Here is a 20139-nt window from a genome sequence, read left to right as displayed (position 1 = left end):
GTAATTACATAGAAAAAATTGGGCTGGGCATAAAATTTTCAATAGATGGTTCCGCTAAAACAGAACAGATACGGAAGATGCATTTCCATATGTGTTCTGTTTTTTTTTGCCGACCCATTGACTTGAATGTAGCCACGGAACGTGATTTGCAGGCAATAATAGGACATTTTCTATCTTTTAACGGAACGGAAATACGGAAACGGAATGCATACGGAGTACATTCAGTTTTTTTTGCGGAACCATTGAAATGAATGGTTCCATATACAGACCGTATACGGAATGCAAAAAATGGCCCATAAATGGAAAAAAAAAACGGTCGTATGAAAGAGGCCTTATCCGGAGGTAACTAGGACATCCTAAAAATGATCGCAGATTCTCCAACATTGGCAGTGTGTCACGATGCAAACCTTAGCTGCTGCAGACCTTCCTTTTGAAAAGTTTTGAAGAGTTTTCTTTATCCCTGCAGCTCTGTATTTGTATTTACATACATTTGTCGAACTTATGATATCCAATATGTTTTTTATAGCCTCAAGTCCTTCTCCTGAAAACCAGGAGACAGTCAGACCATCTAGCAAGGATCCATCCAGTTGGACGGTAGAAGATGTTGTCTGGTTTGTGAAGGATGCTGATCCACAGGCATTGGGCCCACATGTTGACCTTTTTAGAAAGCATGTGAGTAGCATTTTGGTTGAACTATATTATAGAGTAGGAATGTGAAATTAGAAAAAAAGCCATTGCTTTCCATAAACAGTCTCACATCTGTCCATGGACTGTGTCTTGTAGTGCAGCATAGTTCTATTCAAGCCTGTCACCTAATTCTACACTCAGGGGCGTACACAGATATAATGTAGTCCCATAATTAAACTTAGTATGCCCCCTTCCTGCGAAGAGAAGAATACTTATCGATTTCCCGGCACTGGCCCCCGCACCTTCTCTCCCCAGCCTCTGCTGCTCTGCTGCGCTCCCAGGATGTAAACTTATTTTTTGATGTGGCTGTCCCCTTGCATCACGTGGCCATTTGACTTGACGCAAGGGAAGCAGGTCACCACTGCAGCCAGTGATTGGCTGCAGCAGCGTCAAAATGGAAGTTTACATGCTGGGAGCACAGCGGAGCAGCCAAAGTCAGGAAGAGAAGGAGTGGGGAGCCAGCTCCAGGAAGCAGGTAAATATGCATCCCTTCGCAGGTATGCCCAAGGGGGTCGTGGGTCAAAACACACCTCAAAGGTGCACAACCCCTTTAAGGAATTTTTTAATAAAATATTATGCTTTCTTAATGTAATTGGCGCAAACTGATTTATAAATCTACTCCATATAGCTCTATGTCTCCTACTTCTCTTGATATGGTATGACCATGTGATTGGACCATGTGATGAGCTCAGTGAGGTCACCACAGGTCCCGAAGAAAGAGCAGAGACCGGCAGCTATGGAGGAGATGAGTTTTTTATTTTTATATTCTTTTTTAACCTTCAATTGACCTTCTACTAAGCATTCTGTATTAAAGAATGCTATTATAACCATGTTATAAGGGAAACTAATAAAATCTACACAACACCTAACCCAAACCTGAACTTCATTGAAGAAGTTTGGGTCTGGGTACCACATTCAGTTTTTTATCACGGGCGTTCAAAACGCATTGCACTCGCGCGGAAAAAAAAACTGAACCACGCAACGCAATCGCAGTCAAGACTGAAGTTTTGTGCTCACTCGCACGATTTCCCCGCCACGCACCCGCATCCTATCCGGCCCCAATCCGTAACACTTGCGGCAGAGAGATCCGGCAAGCAGTTCCGTCGCCGGAACTGCCTGCCGGATCAGGCAAAATGTATGCTAACTGATGGCATTAGTAAGACTGATCAGGATCCTGATCAGTCTTAAAAATGCCTGATCAGTCGAAAAAATGCATTGAAATGCCGGATCCGTCTTTCCGGTGTCATCCGGCAAAAACGGATCCGGCATTTATTTTTTTACCTTTATTTCAGTCTGCGCATGCGCATACCGGAAGGACGGATCCGGCATTCCGGTATTCTGAATGCCGGATCCGGCACTAATACATTCCTATGGGAAAAAATGCCTGATCCGGCATTCAGGCAAGTCTTCAGTTTTTTAGCCGGAGATAAAACCGTAGCATGCTACGGTGTTCTCTTTTGCCTGATCAGTCAAAACGACTGAACTGAAGACATCCTGATGCAAACTGAACGGATTACTCTCCATTCAGAATGGATGGGGACATACCCGATCAGTTCTTTTCCGGTATAGAGCCCCTGTGACGGAACTCTATGCCGGAAAAGAACAACGCAAGTGTGAAAGTAGCCTAAGTCCATCTTATAATACCATGATATAATAAGACTTGTAAGCAAGGCTGCAGGGTTTCCAAGTTGTTCCAGATATACACTTTTAAGTTTTTAGACTTGTTGAGTCAAACAATAGGGAAATAAAAACAGATGTCAAAAACTGTAAAGCCTGGCCATTTTTCATTGTAATGTGAATAAGGCCTAAGGCTACATGCACACGACAGTTGATTTTCTCTGCGTCCGTTCATTTTTTTTTGGGCTGGTTACCCATGCATTTCTATGGAGCCGTTAAAATTGCGGTGTAGTCAACCATTTCTTTTCTGCGTCGGCTGTCAGTGTTTCCCGTCCGCAAAAAAAGTATTGCATGTCCTATTCTTGTCCGCAATAAACGTTTTGCGGACCCATTGTAGTCAATGGGTCCGCAAAAAAATGTGGATGACCAACGGAAGCCATCCGTATGTCATCTGCATCCGTTTTTTTTTTTTGCGAATGGTTGCTGGGAAACCTGTATATATAAGATTTTAAGAATTACAGCCTTCAGGTTTTTTTTGCGGACCGCAAAAAAAACCTGAAGACACACAGAAACACAACCTAAGAAATTTGCGGACAAACGGAACAGATGTGGATGTAAAAAAAACAGGAACACTGATCCGCTATTTGCGGACCGCAAAAAACAACTGTCGTGTGCATGTAGCCTAACTCTCACATGTATTAGGTAGTGTTGCTTGCGAATATGCTAATCGCAAATTTTTATCGCAAATATCGGCAATTCGAGAATTTGCAAAGATATAGAATATAGTGCTATATATTCGTAATCGCGAGAAGTCTGCAGTGCCTTTGTCTGAGCTTAGCAACATCCCTAGCAACCAATAACAAAGTTGCCTACCCCTTACTATATAAGGGGTCATTGCTGTGCTCTGTGCTTTCATCTGGACCCTATTCCTTATCCAATTACATTAGATAATTAGTTAGTTAGCTCATATATATATAAAACAGATAGTTAGTAGGAGATAGTCAGTGTAGGTTAGATAGTGATATAGTGTAGCAGGGTGTTAGGTAGTGTGATAGGAATTACCGTATTTTTCGCCGTATAATACGCACTTTTTTCCCCCCAAAAGTGGGGGGAAAATAGCAGTGCGTCTTATACGGCGAATGCTGCCGATTTTGCCGGGTTTTCAATGATACACCCGCCGCGATGCCGCGCGGCGAGTGTATCAGCTGTGAGGGAGGCGGGACTGGGGGCCGGCATCTGCTTTTATAATGACAGTGGGGCCCGTGCAGTGACTGTATTCTACTACACGGGCCCCGCTCACTGTATAATCCTATGTCTAATAGTTAATTGTATGTAATCGCATAAGGAGCGCTGTGTATTACCGGTACTTACAACTACAAGCGCCGCTCGGCAGGTAGCAGAGAGGAGGGAGGAGGCAGGCCGGGAGGATGGACGCTGGCAGCGTGAGTCATACGTCATGCGGCTGCGCCGCCCACTTTATGAATGAATGAAGCAGGCGGCGTGGGCACATGACGTATGACTCACGCTGCCAGGACCTGTCCTCCCGGCCTGCCTTCTCCCTCCTCTCTGCTACCTACCACTTGTAGTTGTAAGTACCGGTAATACACAGCGCTCCTTATGTAATTACATACAATTACAATTAACTATTAGACATAGGATTATACAGTGAGCGGGGCCCGTGTAGTAGAATACAGTCACTGCACGGGCCCCGCTGTCATTATAAAAGCAGATGCCGGCCCCCAGCGTGTATTGAGGGTCATTCACTACAGGGACACTGTTATGGAGGGGATCTGTGGATGACACATAGCATAAGATGCTATATATGTGTCATCCACAGATCCCCCCCATAACTGTCATACACAGATCCTCATAACAGTGCCATCCAGAGAGCCCAATAAGAGCTACCCACAGATCCCCCATAACAGTGCGTCACCCACAGATCCCCCATAAGTGTCACCCACAGATCCCCCATAACAGTGCGTCACCCACAGATCCCCCATAAGTGTCACCCACAGATCCCCCATAACAGTGCGTCACCCACAGATCCCCCATAAAAGTGCGCCATCCACAGATCCCCCATAACAGTGCCATCCACAGACCACAATTAGTTCAAAACCCACCAAAAGCACACCTTTTGGTTCAAAATATTTTTTTTCTTATTTTCCTCCTCAAAAACCTAGGTGCGTCTTATAGGCCGGTGCGTCTTATAGGGCGAAAAATACGGTACTGTTTCACTGCTGTCCATACATACATGCTACAGACATAGTGCTGTGATGTCACAACAATACTTAGTGCACCAATCAGTAATATCTACTCAGACCTGATAAAATGTGAAGTTGCATGTATTGCGCCAAAAATATGCGCATCATAAGTGCCGATTTGCGCAGTCGTGAATATATTGGAGCACTCTATCTGCATATAAAGCTATTGTTCTGCCATGCATGCGAAATGTAATCTAAAACAGTGCTGTAATGTAAAATTACTTACAGTGGTCAGGAGTTCTTCCTCACAGTCACGAAAGTTGCTGCCAACCATTTATTCTAGTCTCAGAAAACTTCTAGCAGCTTGAAAAATGTAGCAAAAGTGACCCACGCCGGTATTGCGCTCGCATTACGTGAATATTACATTGCCGATTTTTGCAATAATGACAGGAGATCACGAATTCTAGAATTTGCAAATTTATGGCGAATAATAGGCCAAAAATTAGCGAAATATCGTGAAAACAAATATTGCCCATGCTGCTCTTCACTAGTATTAGGGAGAAGGGGCAACATTTGATCTTTTATATCTCAGTTCTTTTATAGTCTCTCAGGAATTATTGTGGTTTTAAAATATTTAATAGAAATTGCAAAACGAATTGATCACATGAAGTGCTCTTGACCAGTAGTATATGGTCTGCTACGATTTTGGTTCTAAAGGGGATATCCTGGTTTTCAAAAATGATGGCATATCCTTAGCGTAGGCCATCAGTATTAGATCAGTGGGGTTTCAGCTCTGGACACACCCGTAGGTCAACCTTTCCATTTCTTGTATTGAAGTTAAACTTAATACAAAGCACTTACTAATATATTGTTATTATCCACATTGCTTCCTTTGCTGGCTGGATTCTTTTTTCCATCATATTATACACTGCTCATATCCAGAGGTTACGGGCACTGCTGCAGAGCAAATACAGGGTGGCCAGGATGGAAGCTACTTCACATGCAAGCCAATGTGCACTCTCCCAGTCTCGACCACCAGACAGGTCAGCTCCTTTTCCTATTGTGTGGAAGCACGACCACCACTGCAGGATTGCAGATATGAGCAGTGTATAATGTGATGGAAAAATTTGTCTAGCCAGCAAAGGAGAGAATATAGAAACATAGAAACATAGAATGTGTCGGCAGATAAGAACCATTTGGCCCATCTAGTCTGCCCAATATACTGAATACTATGAATAGCCCCTGGCCCTATCTTATATGAAGGATGGCCTTATGCCTATCCCATGCATGCTTAAACTCCTTCACTGTATTTGCAGCTACCACTTCTGCAGGAAGGCTATTCCATGCATCCACTACTCTCTCAGTAAAGTAGTACTTCCTGATATTACTTTTAAACCTTTACCCCTCTAATTTAAAACTATGTCCTCTTGTAGCAGTTTTTCTTCTTTTAAATATTCTCTCCTCTTTTACCTTGTTGATTCCCTTTATGTATTTAAAAGTTTCTATCATATCCCCTCTGTCTCGTCTTTCTTCCAAGCTATACATGTTAAGGTCCTTTAATCTTTCCTGGTAAGTTTTATCCTGCAATCCATGTACTGGTTTAGTAGCTCTTCTCTGAACTCTCTCCAAAGTATCAATATCCTTCTGGAGATATGGTCTCCAGTACTGCGCACAATACTCCAAATGAGGTCTCACTAGTGCTCTGTAGAGCGGCATGAGCACCTCCCTCTTTCTACTGGTAATTCCTCTTGCTATACACCCAAGCATTCTGCTAGCATTTCCTGCTGCTCTATGACATTGTCTGCCTACCTTTAAGTCTTCTGAAATAATGACCCCTAAATCCCTTTCCTCAGATACTGAGGTTAGGACTGTATCACTGATTTTATATTCTGCTCTTGGGTTTTTACCCCCCAGGTGCATTATCTTGCACTTATCCACATTAAATTTTAGTTGCCAGATCTTTGACCATTCCTCTAGTTTTCCTAAATCCTTTTCCATTTGGTGTATCCCTCCAGGAACATCAACCCTGTTACAAATCTTTGTGTCATCAGCAAAAAGACACACCTTACCATTGAGGCCTTCTGCAATTTCGCTGATAAAGATATTAAACAATATGGGTCCCAGAACAGATCCCTGAGGCACCCCACTGGTAACAAGACCTTGGTCTGAATATACTCCATTGACTACAACCCTCTGTTGTCTGTCCCTCAGCCACTGCCTAATCCATTCAACAATATGGGAGTCCAAGCCCAAAGACTGCAATTTATTGATAAGCCTTTTATGTGGGACAGTATCAAAAGCCTTACTAAAGTCTAGATAAGCGATGTCTACTGCACCTCCGCCATCTATTATTTTAGTCACCCAATCAAAAAAATCAATAGGATTAGTTTGACATGATCTCCCTGAAGTAAACCCATGCTGTTTTTCATCTTTCAATCCATGGGATTTTAGATGTTCCACAATCCACTCCTTAAGTATGGTTTCCATAAATTTCCCCACTATTGATGTCAGGCTTACTGGCCTATAGTTGCCCGATTCCTCCCTACTACCTTTCTTGTGAATGGGCACAACATTTGCTAATTTCCAATCTTCTGGGACGACTCCTGTTGCCAGTGATTGGTTAAATATGGACAATCACAATACATTAGTAAGTGCCTTGCATTAACTTTTTTGACATGGTAAATGCAATTTTCTAAAGTGAGACAACCCCTTTAATATGTTCTTAGTTTAGTGATATTGTTTCCAAAACGTTAGATACAATTACTGTATGCAGGTAGAGCACCTGAGGGCAGCAAAACACTAAGGCCCCTTGCAGATGAGCGTGTCCGGATTAGGTCCGGATGCGTTGCGTCTGCGATCAGGGAAAAACGTGCAAGTAGGTATGCAATTGCAGTCAGTTTTGACTGCGATTGCATTTCGATGTTCAGTTTTTATCACACAGCTGCAATTTGCACGCGCGTGATAAAAAACTGACTGTGGTACCCAGACCCGAACCCGGACTTCTTCACTGAAGTTCGGGTTTGGGTTTTGATGACCTTTGATGACGTAGAAATCTTCTATCTTCATTCAGCAGAACCTGCGCTGACGTCACCACGCTCACCACGAGGTGAGCGCGATTACGTCATCAAAGGTCCTTTTGCAGGTCCTGAAAGAAGAAGAAAGAAGATGATGCCAGCTGCGCGAACAAGAGGATGAGGTGAGTAATTTTTTTTAATTTTTAACCCCTAAAGCCACATTTTACTAAGCATTCTGTATTAAGAATGCTATTATTTTCCCTTATAACCATGTAATAAGGGAAAATAATACAGTAAATTGACTTTTATCAATTTACTTACATCATCTCCTAGCAACCATGCGTGAAAATCGCACCGCATCCGCACTTGCTTGCGGATGCTTGCGATTTTCACGCAGACCCATTCATTTCTATGGGGCCTGCATTGCGTGAAAAACGCAGAATATAGAACATGCTGCAATTTTCATGCAACGCACAAGTAGTGCGTGAAAATCACCGCTCATGTGCACAGCCCCATTGAAGTGAATGGGTCCGGATTCAGTGCGGGTGCAATGCGTTCACCTCACGCATTGCACCAGCGCGGAATTCTCGCCCGTGTGAAAGGGGCCTTAGGCCTTCTTCACACAGAGCTGTCTAATGCAGTTTTTGTGCCATTGAGAGGAAATAACAGGGGAGTGTCTAGGAAAGCAAGATTTGGGACCCAACAAGCAAACTTTTTTTCTCTGAAGAAAAAACTAAAGTGGCATCTTGGGGAGCCTCAAGGAAATACTTGCTTTGTGGTTTAAGGTGGATATCCCATGAAGGGCTTTTATCCCTTATCTTTGGGATAAGGGATAAATGTTTGATTGCTGGGGATCCCCACCAGTTATTAACCCCTTAAGCTACTGTGACGGGTACGTCACAGTGGTGCAGGGGATGTATGGAGCGGGCCTCTGCAGTCATTTAACCCCTCAGGTGCCGCAATCAACGTTGATCGCGGCACCTGTGAGTAAAGGCAGAGGGTTGCAGCTCCCTCTGCCTTCCGATCGGAGCCCCAGCAGTGAAATCGTGGTGCTCTGATCGGTTGCCATGGCAGCCTGGACACTGCTGAAGCGATCCTAGCCTGCCATGACTTTCTCCATACTGAGCTATGCACAAGGCATAAGGCCGCTCATGCCGCCGCTGCAGTACAGTAATATACTCGTATGATCTATACGAGTGTATTACTGTAGTGCAGCGGCGGCATGAAGCGCACAGCGTCAGAGCAACCAATGACGCCGTGCGCTCCTGCTCTCAGCAGGAATCCAGGCCGTGTTACCACGGACCGCTCACGGCCGTGGAACATGGCCGTGTGCATTCGGCCTAACGGAGAATGGAGACTGTAAAAATCTTATTCACCCTAATTGATCTCTATCAGGGTGAATAGGAGAGGGGATCAAAAGATCCTAGGTTCTAGCCCTCTAAGGGGGCTAATAGTTAAAAAATAAAAAGTGGGAAAAAAAAGTCTAAATCACCCCCCTTTTCCAATTTTACATATTAAGACATATATACAATAAAGAAAATAAACATATTAGGTATCGTCGTGTCCAAAAATATCTGAGCTATAAAAGTATTTATTTTTAATTCCTGTCCGGTAAACAAACGTAACAGAAAAAAATGAAAAACACACAATTCGCCATTTTTTTTGTCACCTTTCCCCCCAAAAAAATTGAATAACGGTGATCAAAAGGTCGTGTGTACCAAAAATGGTACCAATAAAAACTACAATTCAATACGCCAAAACCAATCCCTCATACAGCTCTGTAAACCAAAATACAAAAAAGTTATGGCTGTCAGAAAAGTTTTATTTTTTTCCATGGTTTACATTTTTTTTAAAGTAGTAAAAAAAAATTAAAAAAATACACAAGTTTGGTATCGCTGGATTCGTACTGAGCTACAGAATAATAACGTCATGTCATTTTTAGCGTACCGTGAATGCTGTAATGTCAAAACCCACAAAGATTTTTTTAAATGGTGCCGTTAAAAAAATAATCTTGTCACGCAAAAAATAAGTTAACGAAAAAATAAAAAAGTTATCGCTATTGGAACGTGCAAAACAAAAAATAGGACGGAAACAGCCTCAGGTAACTGTTCAATGTGGGTTTCCTTAAATGGGTTTTCCTAAATTGTTTATGTCTTCACTTATGCCTTTCTCTCTGTACCATACTCAACTTTACCATTATATTCTAATGACACTGCACCACTGTAATAACCGGTCTCATTTTTTCCTGTAGGAGATTGATGGCAATGCCTTGCTTCTTCTGAGGAGTGATATGGTTATGAAGTATTTGGGACTGAAACTGGGACCTGCCCTTAAACTCTGCTACCACATCGATAAGCTGAAACAAGCAAAGTTCTGATCAACAGCATTAATTCTAACGCGTTGCCTTATGAAAAGGCCATTCTGACACCTTTTTATTATTCATAGGCTTGTGTTATAAAAAAGTTGCATCATTTTCATATTGGATTATATTTCTTAGGGTCCATTCACAAGGCATTTTCTATGAGAGTGCCGGCGATGTGCAGTCCGCAAAATGCGGAACGCACATTGTCTGTGTCCGTGTCTGCAAAAGACATACGGACCTGTGAATGGACCTTTAGGCCTCTTGCACACAAACATTTTTTTTTCCCGTTTTTTGCATTCGGTATACGAACCGTACACGGAACCAATGGATCTGCAAAAAAAAACGGAAGGTACTCCTTATGCCTTCCGTTTCGGTATTTCCGTTGTTCTGTTCAAAGATAGAACATGTCCTATTACTGTCCGCATAACGGACAAGGATAGTACTGTTCTATTAGGGGCTAGCTGTTCTGAATGCACATGGACGTCACCCGTATTTTTTGCAGATCCATTTTTTGCAGACCGCAAAATACTGAAAAAGCCTTACCGTCGTGTGCAAGAGGCCTTACTGAAGAGGTGTGCAACTCATTGCTCTCAATGTGAGTGACATAAATGTAGACGGCTGTTGGCATAACAGCATTGAATCGCAAGCAAAATCACATACTCCTTGTACTGCAGGTGCTGTGAGATATTGTATTGACATCATGAAACGGATAATTGCCAAAACATAAAACTCTCAAAAACTTTAAGTATTAGCTTTGTATTACAAGTATATCTCATTTCTCCAAATGAATACATTTTTATAGAACTGACCCACAATGCTTGCTGCCCCATAAACAGTCATTTTTGTACTAGCAGTATGTAACCGCTATCCATTAAGTTGATGTCTACTGTAAGCAGTGATACATATGTAGGAAGTCTTCATGTATGACTCCACTTGCTAGTGGAGCGAAGCAGCATTCTGTAGCTCCAAAATAAATTCATTTTACTAGGAAATTAAAAGGGAACATTTTTTCATGCTAGCTTCTTAATATGTCCACTAAACATGGGCAAAAACTAGAAATTCATCTACAAGCAAGTATAGCACTGTATATGTCCTCACACTTTTCTTACCTGCCGACCCTCATTCCAGAGATCCCACCAGCAACTTCCTACAAGCCACAACTAAAGCCTGTTCTTGGCCAGGACTCCTGAGCATCATTGTAAAGTCTTGTGTGAAGTATAACAATTATAAGCTCTCAAGCTATTATTCTAGCTCCCATGTATGGGTACATGCACGTAACAGTATCCGTTCTTCTAGGTACTCTTAGGCTACTTTCACACTAGCGTTTTTGCTAGATCCGGCAGGGATCAGCAAAAACGCTTCCATTACAATAATACAACCATCTGCATCCATTATGAACAGATCCGGTTGTATTATCTTTAACATAGCCAAGACGGATCCATCATAAACTCCACTGAAAGTCAATGGAGGACGGATCTGTTTTCTATTGTGTCAGAGAAAACAGATTTGTCTCCATTGACTTGCATTGTGGGTCACGACGGATCCGTCTTGCCCCACATCCCATGACGGAAAGAAAACCACAGCTTGCTACGGTTTGCTCTCCGGTATGAGAACGCAACCCTAGGAACGGAATGCATTATGGAGCATTCCATTCTGTTCCGTTACGTTTTGTCCCTATTGACAATGAATGGGGACAAAACTGAAGCGTTTTTTCCAGTATTGAGACCCTATGACGGATCTCAATACCAGAAAATATTAACGCTAGTGTGAAAGTAGCCTTACACACAGTTTTGAAGGAACTTGGCAGGGGGGCTGTTGCAAACCTCTTGGAGAACTAACCATAGATCTTCTGTTGATGTGGGTTTGCTGAAATCCTTCTGTCTCTTCATGTAATCCCAGACAGACTCGATGATGTTCAGATCAGGGCTCTAGAGACCTGGCCTGGAGTGCTGTGGACATCCTTGTTTATGTAGTTTGGTATCAGGATCTTTGTACAATGGCACCCTGTCTTCTTCTGTTCTTTAGTGGCCGCTGGAAAGTGTTGCTATATATATATATATATATATATATATATATATGTAATGTAAATAAAATGCTATATACTTATCTGTACTGTAACAACATGCCATAAACATATCAATAGTGTAAGGACATACTATACTCATATCAGTACTGTATTACTAAAAGGTGCTATGGCATGTACACCATGCACAGGTAATGTATAATTTAGAAAATTTTGTGAGGTTTCAATGATGAGCATTAACATAAAGATACTGTATACATCTTGGTGCTGTACCACTGACTGCTTTTCTTTCATTGACCTACTCTATAGACAAAAAACCAGAATCTTGTTTTTCTTGACAGATACCATATTACCCTATTATTGTAGTGTTAGTGCATTTACACTGGCTGGAGATGCATGAGTTTTCAACAGCATTCAATCAGCAATTTTTGCCACTAGACCCATGTGACCTTTGGCCACTAAAGCCTGACAATGGTCCAGAGAAGGTTATGGCGTGCATATTTTTTTAGTGAGCGGATCTTTAACTGAGGAGTAAAGCGATAATAGTCAGGTTAGGATCAGTTTAAGGCTTCTTGCACATGGCCGTTAGCACTATCCGTGCGGCTGCTGCTATAGATCCAGACCCATTCAACTTGAATTGGGTCCATGATCCGTCCGCACCGCAAAAAAATAAAACAAGTTTCAAGTGAATGGGTCCACATCCGTGATGCGGCCAGTGCCCGCCTATTACAGACCCACTGTTTGCAGGCCGCAATACGGGCCACAGCAGGGCAACGGCCATGTGCATGAGGCCTTATGCAGTTGTGATGCCCTTGAGTGGATACTATAAGCCTGAGAGGTGTAAGTCTTTCCTTTATGCTATTTCTCCTGCCCTGTGTGAACCTGATGTGTTGTTATAAAACCCACGATTTATCGCCCATTCACAAGATAGCTGAAAAATGTCTGTTTGCTGGGGGTCCCACTGCTGGAACCTCCATCAATCACTAGACCAAGCAGGGGTCCGAAGCCCTCCATTCCTCCTCACTGTGGTCATTCTTTTGATGCAAAACGTGTCCTTAGGGTTACATTACCTAGGCAGTGATCAAAACAGTATAATTTTTGCCTGCATCTAGGCAGTATGGAATAGAGTAGTAGACTGCACTTTCTATACAGTGGTATCCAGTAAAACGTTTATATGTTAAAAACATACATTTTTTTAACAATGGAACCTTAGGGCTGATGGATACCACTGTGCTATTTGTCAGTGTACGTTATTATTATTTGTATTATTATATATCATGGTGTATGTTATTGGGAGACCATAACCCTGATGTGAACAAAGCCATAATAAGTACAGTTAATGTAAATATCAGCTACTGGGGGCAAGAAGAAGAGCAGTTGTCCATGTGTAAAGATATATCGACAATCCACATATTATTTGGATAGAAAATGAGCTACACTGAGTAAAATTTATTTGTTGCAAATATATATAATCATTTTAATTTAAATGATCTAGAGCATTTATGGTGATAACATTTTATGTAAAAGAAATACTTCTCATTTGTTTTTGTTTTTTTGTTTTTTTTACTTGTTCCAGTCTGATTATTGTATTAACTATGTCAAGTTATTAAAAACTACCTACAATGCAATATGTATAGCTTCTGTCTTTTCTTATTGGTCACCCAAGATGACCATAAAACAAGCCAATAAGGTGGAGATTTATCAAAAGTGGTGCTATGTAAAAGTGGCTTAGTTGCCCATAACAACCAGTCAGATTCCTCCTTTCATTTTTCAGAGCTCCTTTGGAAAATGAAAAGATCAATCTGATAGGTTGCTAAAGGCAACTAAGCAAGCTTACCTTAGATCCAGTATGGGTTTTCCAGTATTATTGATTTTTAAGCAAGTGCCCCCTGAAATAGAAGATTCATACTTACCTGCTCCACACCACTTTGGTCCTTCTTGCTGCCTCCATTTTCCATCCCCTACATCTGGTAGTACACGGGCATGATCACATGTGCCACTCCAGCCAATGACTGGCTTCAATGGTGACATGCTGCTTCAACACTGAAGCCTGTCATTGGCTGGAGCGGTGCATGTGACCATGCCCATGCACTGCCGAATGTAGACAGTAAGATGGAGACAGCTGAGGCAGCACTGAGGACTGGAACAACATTGAGCAGGTAAGAATGAATATTTCAGGGGTCAGGCACAGCTTAAGTATCAATATTACTGAAAACCCCTTTTAATATGAATGTGGAATAAAACCGTACACAGAAGGACTGCTCTACCTTCTGTCTGCCATAGTTTTTGTCTTTTGACCTTCTACACAGATATCGTATATTTCCTACCAGTTGGGCATGTTCTGCTTAGCGCTATTGGATTTCAATGGGATTTGGTGCTGTAGTAAGTTGAAATCACAATATTCAATATCAGTCTATACATATACATTATATATGTAACTATTCTATAAGTGGTGCTCTAATACCTAGTGAATGATGACTGCAGTCCATTATATAACATTCACCTTGTGGTAAGGTGGGAAAGAACAAAAATGTATTAAGAGGAGGAATTGACAAGTAATAGCCATAACATAGGCTAACTATGAACTACAAGCATATTTAGTTAGTCACTTCCTATAACATATGACATGTTCTTCTGTATGTACAGGACGTAGCTTTACAGTTTTCTATCTGTCACCTTGTGCAGCTCAAGCAGTGTACACTACCTTTCCAAATCAATATTCAGCATTATATAAAACTTTGCCGTGTTAAAATAGCGATATCTTATTTAATGTTGGCAATAAAATACGGTAATATGTACAGTGGACTCCACAAAATCAAATTTTACATTGGTTTGAAAAGGTAAGAATAATATTCAAGCCTGTCCTTAGAGTAAACAGTCATTTCAAGAGTTACAGTTGGCTCTAGGTTTACAAACTTTGCTTATCATTCCCCCCATGCCACTTTTGTCGTAAGCGCGGTGTCTGCAACTTTTTAAACACCACTGCAGAAACCCTGTGTTTGCGACTGTGACAAAACCTTGCCGCAAGTCCTGTATGTACGCCGTCCTCACCACTTTCTGAAAAGGGGATGTGGTTGTGGAGGGGCGGGCCGGCATTTACCTTCATTCACGCCAGTTTTCTGACGTAAATGATGACAGAAATCGATGGCGGCTCAGAGCTGCCGTAGATTTCAGCCTAGGTGCACCTAATTAAGCGCATCCTCCAGCAGCACGGGATATCATAGACCAGCGTAAAACGACTGGCTATGATAAAGTCTCGTTGGTGAAACTACTTAAAGGGGTATTACCAGCTTTAAACAGTTATGGCATTTATCTCTCTTCTTGCCTTTCTACAGATGTATTTTTTACATATGGATATAAGTACAGTAGGCCTACCAGCATAATACCGGATGTGTAATGAAACTATATATAAATATATGAACCGGTCTGTCATGTACAATGTTAACCATTCATTGCTGAGGATTGCAGAACAGCATGTTCGTACCGTATTGGTCGGCCAATTAGTACATGTCTACAGTGTTTTAGGACAAATACTACCAAATGTACAATGTAAAAAGTGTCAAATGTGCTTTCAGTTTTTCATATATTTTATTTGTAATTTATTAAAGTGTATGATGTCACTATTTAGCGGCATGTTTTGAATATTGTAATTGTACATTGACTGTTATGTGTATTGTATCTCTGATGTTTGCAAATTCATTACAATGGAATATACCTGGCCTTAATGTTTTAATTCTAATTAAAAGTAACCTTTTCATTTTCTTTCATATATGATGCTTTATGTTTTCAATACTGTCAGATTAAATAATTGTGATTAAACACAAATATATCAAAGTTATCATTCACTGTCATAATTACCTGCTGTCAGAATCATAAAAACAGCTTCTCTGTAAGGGCTCATTCACACGACCGTGGTTTGGTTCCGCATCCGAGCCGGGTGCGGACCTATTCACTTCATTGGGGCCGCAAAAGTTAAGGACAGCACTCCGCGTGCTGTCCGCATCCGTTGCTCCGTTCCGTGGCCCCGCAAAAATTTTGCGGACAAGAATAGGCATTTCTATAAAGGGCCGACCATTCCGCAAATTGTGGACCGCAAAACACGGCATGGTCGTGTGAACAAGCCCTAAGGGTCCTTATAGGTAAACCAATGATCAGGCAGATTATCGGGAATGAAGCATATGTTCCTGCTAATTGCCTTATAGAGGACAATAGATCTGCATTTACATGCAGCAATCACCTACATTGTATGGGAACAACAGGATCGCTACAGTGGTCGCCCCCCCTGCCCCACAGAAAATCACTGTTCCTGCGCAGCAGATCACTCTTTAGACAATATGATGTGCTGCACGGGAACTATAATTTTTGGTGCCAGTACAACGACACCTGATCAGCGAGCGTTTGGCACCCTTTACACAGGCCAGTTATCGGGAATGAGGATTTATACAAACACTCCTCCCCGATAATCTGCCTGATCATTAGTCCGTGTATAAGGCGTTATTGAAGTAAAATGCCTTTGCTGTAACTGAATGGTATTTTACATTAATACAATGCGTTTAATAACATGGGTATACTAATGGTGTTAATGCAGTAAAATGCTTTTGCTGTAACTGAAAGGTATCTTGCAGTAATATAATGTGTTCAATGACACAGGTATACTAATGGCATTATTGCAGTAAAATGCCTTTGCTGTAACTGAATGGTATCTTGCAGTAATACAATGCGCTCCATAGCACAGGTATACTAATGGCATTATTGCAATAAAGTGTCTTTGCAACTTTGTTATAACTGAATGCTATCTTGCAGTAATACAAGTGTGCTGAAAATGCCCAATTACAAACGGTAAATTGAGGTGTTTAGAAAGAAAAGGGGGGAGCAATTTCTCAGCATTTTCAGTAGAATGTATGCTATTGGGATGCTGACAGTAAGCCGATGAACTGTAGAAACAAGGTTTTTATAAAAATAAAATAAAAAGCTAGCCGACTGTCCAGAATATACAGAAAAAAATGAGTTTGTGGCAGGATAGAACATTCTCTGTATTCTAAGCTCTCCCTGATAAAAGCCTAAAATCTATCCAATTATATCTTCCTGTTCTCTCCCTATAAGGCCTATTGCACACGACCGTATGTCTTTTTCAGTGTTTTGCGGTCCGTTTTAAACGGATCCGTTGTTCCGTTTTTTGTTTCCGTTGTGTTTCCGTTTCCGTTCCGTTTTTCCGTTCCGTTTTTCCGTATGGCAAATACAGTATACAGTAATTTCATAGAAAAAATTGGGCTGGGCATAACATTTTCAATAGATGGATCCGCAAAAAACGGAACGGATACGGAAGACATACGGATGCACTTCCGTATGCATTCCGTTTTTTTGCGGACCCATAGACTTTAATGGAGCCACGGAACGTGATTTGCGGCCAAATATAGGACATGTTCTATGTTAAAACGGAACGGAAAAACTGAAAAACGGAAACGGAATGCATACGGAGTACATTCCGTTTTTTTTGCGGACCCATTGAAATCAATGGTTCCGTATACGGACCGTATACGGACCGCAAAAAACGGGCAGTAAACGGGAAAAAAAAACGGCCGTGTGAAAGAGGCCTAATGTGTTCCTAGCACAGCTTGATTACTGGCTTGTGTCTGCTCTGCTATTTCCTTTTGGCAGACACAGCCACAACACCTGCTCTCAGGCCTAAAGGTGAACACAGAATGGCGTTTTATTGCATTCTCAGCAGGATCTGCCAGAATTTGGCCCCGTATGGCTGATCAGGCTGTCTGTCAGCCTCTAAGCCAATCAGGGGAAGCCCTCCTTCCTTCCCTCCTAAGGGCTCATTCAGACAACCGTATCAGTTTTTGCAAACCGCAAATTCCGGATACATAAAACACAGATACCGGCCGTGTGCGTTTCACATTTTGCGGAACAGAACAGCCAACTCTATGATACAAAAATGCCTATTCTTGTCCAAAATTGCGGACAAGAATAGGACATGCTCTATCTTTTTTGCTGGCCGCGGAATGGAAGTATGGATGCGGACAGCACACTGTGTTGTACTCTGGGAGTAGCCTTTATGTGCACTTTTGCCCCACCTATCTAAGAGGAGACCTTGAATAAAGTGGTACATATAGCTGTGTGTGCTCCTCCTCTCATTGGTTGCACATAGAGGTAACCAGGAGCAGCACACTATATGTCCACAGTCTGTGCTCCTGAATATAAATGCACAACGGCATAGGTAGGTTTAGCGTAACAGATGTGTTTTGATCAAAATGTACTGGCTAAGAGTCTCAGATTTTATCATTAGAGTGAGGGCTTAGTCCATATGTTATGCTTGCATCTATTACTATAGTGCATTATTATCTGTGACTATAAATGTAGACATGCACATCCGCAATATTTACTATCATATCGTGCAGGATGTTGTATCTTTTTTCTGTGATTTGTTTAATTTGTCTTGAAATAGTGGCACCTTCAGGTGTGAATGCGCTCATAACTCTGGGAGTAGCAATCATGTGCACTTTTGCCCTGCGGCCCTGCTCAGCAACGGGGCACAGGGAGATGAGCGCTTCCATTGTGCAAGCGCTCCTCTTCATAGTCATCTGTATCGCTGTCCTCAGGACAGCGATACAGATGGCTGTGCTGTTGCGCAGGGGAGGGAGAGGTGTGTCCCTTTCCCTTCCTCTGATAGGCTGCAGGCACTAGGCCAGCAGCCTATCAGAGGCCGGCGCAGGCGGCGCGATGATGTCATCACGCCGCCTGAGCCGTACAGCATGGGACACAGGCCGGAAGAGGCCTGCATCGCTGACATGGAAGTAAGTGTTTTTTTCAAAAATATATATACAATACTTTTACCGGCACATTGGGGGGGGGGGGGCTGTTATTACTGGCACATTGGGGGGGCTGTTATTACTGGCACATGATTGGGGGGGCTGTTATTACTGTCACATTGGGGGGCTGTTATTACTGTCACATTGGGGGACTGTTATTACTGGCACATTGGGGGGGCTGTTATTACTGTCACATTGGGGGGCTGTTATTACTGTCACATTGGGGGGCTGTTATTACTGGCACATTGGGGGGGGCTGTTTTTACTGGCACATTGGGGGGGCTGTTATTACTGGTACATGATGGGGGGCTGTTATTACTGGCACATGATGGGGGGCTGTTATTACTGTCACATTGGGGGGCTGTTATTACTGTCACATTGGGGGGGCTGTTATTACTGGCACATTGGGGGGCTGTTATTACTGGCACATTGGGGGGGCTATTACTGGCACATTGGGGGCTATTACTGGCACATGATGGGGGGGCTATTACTGTTACATTATGGGGGGGCTCTTGTTACTAGCACATGATGGGGGGTCTCTTGTTACTGGCACTTGATGGGGGAGTGCTTTTATTACTGGCACATGATGGGGGGGTGCTTTTATTACTAGCACATGATGGGGGAGTGCTTTTATTACTGGCACATGATTGGGGGGAGTGCTTTTATTACTGGCACATGATTCGGGGGGTGCTCTTGTTACTGGCACATGATGGGGGGCTCTTATCACTGGCACATGATGGGGGGGCTCTTATTACTGGCACATGATTGGGGGGGTTGCTCTTGTTATTGGCACATGATTGGGGGTGCTTTTATTACTGGCACATTATTGGGGGCAGTATAGGGGCATCTACTGAGGCCACAAAGAAGGGGTATTTTATATGGGGGGCTCTGTACAGTAGAATTTTTGTACTGGGACACATTATGGTGGATACTATGGGGAAGGGGGGAGAGGAGTACTATGGGGTCATATACGGGGGGCACTAAGAAGGGGTATTTTATACCTATTATGGGGGACACTGAGGGCATCTACTGAGGCATTTTATACTGGTACATTATGGGGGCACTAGGAGTAAGGGGGGAGAGGAGAACTATGGGGGCATTTACTGGGGGCACTATATAGGGGTATTTTATACTGGCACATTATGGGGCACTATGGGGACATTAGCTCAACTGGGGGCATTACAAGGGGGTATTTTTTGCACTGTCACATTATAAGGAGAATTATTTCTACTGGGGGGGGGGGCATTATGGTGGGCTTTATTACTCCCCCATGGTATGACCCCCTAGTAGCAGCACCAGCCTCTCCCTGCTCTGCTATTCCTCTGCCCCATCTCCAAATCCTTATTATGAAATCTTTCTCATTAGGATAAAACACAACATCAGCTCCGCCGAGCCCCCGGCCAAGTGTTGAAGTGGTGTCT

The 20139-nt window shown here is 42.5% G+C and overlaps 1 protein-coding gene across 8 annotated transcripts in view; it reads left to right on the top strand.

The window, feature by feature from the left end:
- SCML4 (Scm polycomb group protein like 4) overlaps positions 1–10024 on the top strand; it is a 167989-nt gene extending 157965 nt beyond the window's left edge. For all 8 annotated transcript variants that reach the window (XM_040428839.1, XM_040428838.1, XM_040428837.1 and 5 more), the window contains 2 exons: positions 527–672; positions 9771–10024. In XM_040428839.1, the coding sequence (XP_040284773.1) occupies positions 527–672; positions 9771–9896 (272 nt within the window). In that variant the 3' untranslated portion in view covers positions 9897–10024. The remainder of the gene's footprint in view (positions 1–526; positions 673–9770) is intronic.
- Positions 10025–20139: the final 10115 nt, after the last annotated feature.

The sequence above is a fragment of the Bufo bufo genome, chromosome 4 (genome assembly GCF_905171765.1).
Source record: "Bufo bufo chromosome 4, aBufBuf1.1, whole genome shotgun sequence".
Classification (NCBI taxonomy): domain Eukaryota; kingdom Metazoa; phylum Chordata; class Amphibia; order Anura; family Bufonidae; genus Bufo; species Bufo bufo.
Note: the sequence above shows the minus strand (reverse complement) of the source record. Positions and strands in the feature narration are given on the sequence as shown.